This window comes from Psammomys obesus, unplaced genomic scaffold, assembly GCF_907164565.1.
Source record: "Psammomys obesus unplaced genomic scaffold, mPsaObe1.curated_primary_1811, whole genome shotgun sequence".
NCBI lineage: Eukaryota > Metazoa > Chordata > Mammalia > Rodentia > Muridae > Psammomys > Psammomys obesus.
In genome coordinates this window covers 3019886-3026266 of record NW_026585687.1, presented here as the reverse complement: position 1 = coordinate 3026266, position 6381 = coordinate 3019886, and the positions used below count along the sequence as shown (strand labels likewise).

At 44.6% G+C, this 6381-nt stretch overlaps 1 protein-coding gene across 3 annotated transcripts in view; it reads left to right on the top strand.

Annotated features, from left to right (window-relative positions):
• The first annotated feature begins 360 nt into the window (after positions 1 to 360).
• Positions 361 to 6381, top strand: part of Atrx (ATRX chromatin remodeler) — a 157812-nt gene continuing 151791 nt past the window's right edge. For all 3 annotated transcript variants that reach the window (XM_055592594.1, XM_055592586.1, XM_055592578.1), the window contains exon 1: positions 361 to 577. In XM_055592594.1, coding sequence (XP_055448569.1) covers positions 558 to 577 — 20 coding nt within the window. In that variant the 5' untranslated portion in view covers positions 361 to 557. The remainder of the gene's footprint in view (positions 578 to 6381) is intronic.

Below are 6381 nucleotides of genomic sequence, written 5' to 3'. Positions count from 1 at the left end.
TAAAGGATCTGTATAGTGGTCGACATACAGTCAATTCTCAATAAACGTAAATGGGGTGTTATTGTTTCGCCCATTATGTGGAAGTAAAGAGGTTGAACCATGAGAGCATATTTTAGGATAAAGTCAAGACACATCTCTGGCACTTTGAGGTCAGCAGGGACTCAAGTGGACGCTCTATGAAAAGGTGGAGGGGATCAAATGACGTCGGCCACCTTAGCAACAGGCCCCCAAAGAAGGTGAATTTCGGTAGCCAATAAGATACTGAACTCTGGCAGAGGTAGCCAATAGATGACTGAAAGAGGAAGAGGGAGGACCCGCCAATTCTCCTGCCCGAGCCTCGGCCCAACAAAATGGCGTCAGCGGCGGCGTCGCTTTGTTTCTGCGGCTCCTGCGGCGGCGGCGGCAGCGGCAGCGGCCTCTGAGCTGCAGGGAGGATCCAGCGAGCAGCTGTGGTGACGACCAAGATCCCAGTCCTTTACCTTCGGCCACGGGCACCGGGGAACGTGGAACGGTACCCCAGGCTTTGCCGAAGCCAAGCGGGCGTCCGAGCCAAAAACATGACCGCTGAGCCCATGAGGTAAAACGCAAGCCCTTGTCACGGGCCCCGGCGTTCTGCTCCCGGGCGCCTTCCACTCGAGTGGGGTGTTTGCAAAGACGTGCGCTAGGCGCCCTAGGCCCGCCCGCGGCTTCGCGGTCGGCGGCATCGCTTCCCCTTCTAGGTGAGCGGGGCTGGGGGAGCGCGGTGGGAAGCCCTAGCCGGGGGGCCCGGGATGTGTGTCGGGGGGTGGGGTGGGGTGGGGGGCTGGCCTGAGTCCCGCCTTGCCTTCTCCACCTCCCGCCGCTGCAGGGTTGGGAGCCCCTGCTCGGCTCCCGCCTCCATGCCTGCTGCTTCGAGGCCGGGGAGCCGCGAACGCTGGGAGCTTGGGCGCTCGCGGTCATTCTTCCCAGTCTCGGGGCCTACCGAGTGCGTTGGGGGAAGGAGGGGGAGGAGGAGGGGGGAGGGGGCGCGGGAGGAAGTGAGATCCTGGGACGAGCGAGCTAGCGAGCTAGCGAGCTGGGGAGCTCAAAAGGTCTCCACCACGGGAAGTCCTCGGACTCCCTGCGGCTCCCGTAGGAGAGCTTTTGAGTTTGGGGGTCTAATGAGGTTGTCTCAGAAGCTATTTTAGCTTCTTCCTCGACTCCAAATCCCAGAGCCTATCTTGGGATTTCTCCCGGGCGGCGGCGGGGGAGGGGGCAGGCTAATGCTAGCTTTTGCTTTCTGAGAACCCCTGCATACTACTTTTGGAGAAGTACGGTTTTTAATGGGACATCAGTTGTTTTCTCCGTGTTTGGGCATCATCTTGTGAAGTAGTTAGATCACGTTCTTAATTATTTGAACCTGGGAGCCGGTCAACGGAGATTCACCAGAAGATTTACTGCAAAGGTAGCTGTGCCCAGGACCTATCTTATCAATGAAATACGTTTATTAGATTGAGGTTGTTTGTCTCTGGTTTGCTTCTTGACATTTTGGGGTAGTTAATCTGAAATGTGTATCGCTGTTACGTGGATACCTTGCTTTTTAGGCCGTTTAATATTTGACTTTTCATTCCAAGAGTGAATTAAGTGATTTTTCTACTCAGATGAGATGCATGCTTGATACCTAGTGGCAAAACAAAAACCACAAAAGTAACGTCGATCATAATTGCATTTGTAGTTGCCAAAATGTGCCATTGAGTTACTACTAGGACAGCATGATTTTAGAGCACTTTAGATTGTAGAATTTGAGGAGCCAACCAGCCTATTTTTCTACATTAACAAAAAGCTCATAGATACTCTCTTTATTTAGGGAAAATATACTTTAGTTCTTGAAATACAGGCTCTTAGTTTTGTGAAGATCATTGCCTTGCTTTGTGAATTTGTGTTATTGGCTAAAGTAAAAGAAATTTTTATGTATGGGGTATTGGGCAGTATTGGCTGGTTATTTATTATCAGGCATTCATGTTCATTTATTTGAATAGCCTACCTTACAGTAAAATAGGACTTCCAGATTTTACATAGTTTCTTACTTGTCTGTATTTAAAACCATAGCTGCTCCTTTGTGGAGTTTGAAGCTGGAGACTCAAGGGTTTGAAGCCAACCTGACTCAAAACTAAAAATCTCCAAACAGGAAACATAGGTGTTGCTGTATCCTGTACCTGTTAAGAGGTTGAGGCAGAACAATCCTGGATACAAGTTCAAGACCAGCCTGGTCAACATCTTGAGACTGTCTCAAAAGGAAAAATATGTAGCTTATACTTGGATTTTCATCTTTTCTTTCCTTTTTTTTTTTTTGAGACAGGATCTCATGTAAACCAAACTGGCTTTGAATTGTAGTGAAGGATGATCATAAACTTTCCAGAGCTGACATTACAGGAGACACTATGCTGTGTTTTGCTGGGTTGGAGGTTGAACCCAGGGCCTCTGTGCCTGCTGAGCAAGCATGCTTCCAACTTATCCCTCTAGAGCCTTTATCTTTGCAGTACTGGGGATGGAATTCAGAGTCTTGTGCATGCTAATCTCCTGCTCTCCTACTGAGCTGCATCCCAAGCCCTCTTTCTGCATTTAATTTTGGAACAGTTTCACTATACTGAGCAGGCTGGTCATTAATTTTTGCCACAGGTTTTCCAGTACCTGGAACTGCTACACAATATTTGACACAGCCACCTCAGGGAACTCCTCTCCCTTTTATTGGGATGAAGAAATTGTGCATGTATATTTATGTATAACTTAATATGGGTCTTGAGGTTTATTTAGATCCTGGTGATGATTGATAATACTAACTAAAATTGAATATTTAGTGCCCTCTCATAACTAACACAATTTAAAGTCATGTTTATTGTGTGTGTGTGTGTTTGTTCTTCCATCATGTGGGTGCAGGGGATAGAACTCAGGTTCTCAGTCTTGGTAGGTAGCAAATGCCTTTTCCCACTGAGCCATTTTGCTAGGCCACTGATATACTTTTTTTTTTTTAAAGTATGTTCACGAGTGTAGGTGCTGGAGGAGGCCTGTCTTAGTCACTTGTTCTATTACTGTGAAGAGAAACCATGACCACAGCAACTCTGATTGAAACGTTTGATTGGGAGCTTGCTTACACTTGCAGAGGTTTAGCTCATTATTGTGGTCTCCAGCTCCTTTCAGCTTTGTTGACTGCAGCCCACTTTTCTCTCTTGGGCTGGTTCCACACCTGGTCCTCAGCTTTTCTTCGCAGGTATACCACGACTCTGACATGTAGAGCATCTTGGGGTCTCCAGTAAAACCAGGGTTCTTCTACAGCTTCACACAATTGCCTCTTAGGTCTCCACGGAGGGACACCCCTGCCACGTGCCTGGTTTCAGTAGCTTTCCTTAGACATGGAGGAGATTCCGTAACTCTTTTCTTGTATTCCTAACTCTAGAGCCAGAACCATATGGCTGAAACTGCCAAGTTCTGCTGCTTGATGGGGCTGGAACATGCCCCCCTCATTCAATTACAGCCTCACCAGCTTTCTGTCTTTGATAGTTTCCTTCACTGCCTAAGCTTTACAATTCTTTTCCACAAGTTGGAATCTTATCTGGATGGGGCCTGCCCTGAGAGCACCATTCCCTTTATTCCACCTAGCATCAGGCAAATATCTTTAAACTTTGTATCCCCTTGAGCACTGGACTTAGGGCCAGTAAATTTCCTGGTGCTCCCTTTCTCCTCAAACTGTGCATTTTGTGTTTCTTTTATTCCAGCTTGCTCCTTTCCATTATAGATCAGCATAAGAATGATTACTAAGAACCACGCTAGGTCAGTATGGTCAATATTAGTCTGTTTTGAAATCTCTGCCAGTGGCATTAATGTAAAACTCTTCAATTTATCTTCAGGAGATGTTCAGGACAAAGACAAAATGTACCAACATTCTTTGCTAAAATGCCACAAGGATGGTTTCTAGGCCGCTTACTAATACTCTTCCCCTCTGAAACTTCTTGAGCAGGTGTCCCTCAGTTCAAATCTCCCTCAGCACTATCTTCCAAGCTCCTGCTAGAATAGCCCATTAAGCACTTGCTTAAAGTGTCCAACCAATTTCCTAGTCCAAAGCCCTAAAGTATTCCACATTCCTCCAGCAATCAGCATGGTTAGGCCTGTCACAGTTATACATCAGTCTCTCATACTAACTTCCTTTTAAAAAAAATTGTTTATTTTTATTTCATGTGCATTGGTATTTTGCCTCTATGTAAGTCTTTGTGAGGCTGTCATATCCCCAGGAACCGGGGTTATAGACAGTTATGAGCTGTTGTGTGGGTGTTGGCAATTGAACGTAGGTCCTCTGGAAGAGAAGCTAGTGCTATTAACCACTGAGCTATCTCTTCATCTCCCAGGTACCAACTTCTGTGTTAGTTACTGTTGCTGTGAAGAGACACCATGACCACAGAAACTTTTATTAAAGAAAAACTTTAATTGGAGCTCGTTTATAGCCTCAGAGGTTTAGTCCATTATCATGATAGGAGCATGTCAGCCCTCACAGTGCTAGAGCAGTTGCTGAGAGAGATATCCTGATCTGAAGGCCAAGACATGAACGCATGCACAAATGCATACACGAATGAGGACAGTCTGTTTTGAAACCTCAAAGCCCACACTTACTCCAGCAAGGCCACACCTCCTACCTCTTCTCAAATACTGTCACTTTCTAATTTAACATTTCAATATATAATTTAACATTTCAATATATGAGCCTGTATGGGCCGTTCTTATTCAAAGCACAAGGCCAGGATAGAGTATTGAAGCTGTAGTTACAGGCAGTTGTAAACCATCTAACAATGCGTGCTGGGAACCAAACTCTGGTTTGCTACAAGAGCTCTTAAGTGCTAAGCCATCTCTTCAGACTCAACTTGTATAGTTTAGATCAATCTTCAGAATACTAATCTTCCCCACTGAATGTGATTGAAGTTTTACAATTTGTAGGTGATGGAGCTGGGATTCTGCCTAGTCTTGACTTAGGCTTTTTTTTTTTTTCCTTTTTGGTTGAGACAAGGTCTCAGAATGTGGCCCATGATATGATAGCCTTAAACTCAATTGGTAGTCCCTATTCAGCCTCCCAAGTGCTCGGATTGTAGGTATGGGCCACCACTTCTGACTACAGGGATTGAGTTCCTTTATTTAATTAAATTCTTCAACTTATCTTTGGGCAGATGTTTAGACAAGGACAACATGTACCTACATTCTTTGCTAAAATGCCACAAGGATGGTTTCTAGCCCACTTACTAATACTCTTCCCCTCTGAAACTTCTTAAGCAGGTGTCCCACAGTTCAAATCTCCCTCAGCACTGTCTTCCAAGCTCCTGTACGGTAGCCCGTTAAGCATTAAGCCCATAATGCCAGTTAATGGTACAGAGATTTGATGGAACTTGTCATTTTTTAAAGATTTATTTATTATTTATACAGTAAGTAAATAAGTGTGTGTGTCTGTCTGGTTGCCTGTGAAAGCCAGAAGAGGGTAATGGATCCCTTGGAATTGGATTTACAGGTCATGGTAAGCTGTGATAAAGGTACTAGGAACTAAACTAGGGTCTTCTGAAAGAACAGCAAGTGCCCTTCACTGCTGAACCAACACTAACCACAGGAATTTTAACCAGAAGGCATTAGTGCCTTTGCTTTGTTTTTCCAGACAGTGTTTATTTGTGTATAAACTGGCTATCCTGGAATTTGTTCTTAGACCAGGCTGGCCTTGAACTCACAGAGAGAACTCACAGAGATTTCCCTGCCTCTGCCTTCTGAGTGCTGGGATTAAAGGCATGTGCCACTACTGCCCAGCTAACCAGTTTTTAGAAGTTTTTATTGCTATGGTTTTGGTTGGCTGTTTTATTTTAAAACATTAAATTGTTTAAAGTTTTGGGCATTATGGAAAATGAACATCTGGTTGACTTTTAAGCTTGTATATAAACATTGTAGTAGTGAGGCAAGTTTGGTGGAAATTGTAATTTTTTTAAAGATTTATTTATTATTTATACAGTATTCTGCCTGTGTGTGTGCCTGCACGCCAGAAGAGGGCACCAGATCTCATAATTGATGGTTGTGAGCCACCATGTGGTTGCTGGGAATTGAACTCAGGACCTTTGGAAAAACAAACAGTGCTCTTAACCTCTGAGCCATCTCTCTAGCCCAGAACTTGTCATACTAATTCTTATGGTAACTGATTATTTTAAATGATTACAGCTGAATAATGTGTTATCCCTACCCAGTCTTGGGGACCCAGCCCAGGGCCTTGTGTATGCTAGGTAAGCACTCTACCACTGAATTACATCCCCATCTGTTATTGGTCTCTTTCTTTCTTTCTTTCTTTCTTTCTTTCTTTCTTTCTTTCTTTCTTTCTTTCTTTCTTTCTTTCTTTCTTTCTTTCTTTCT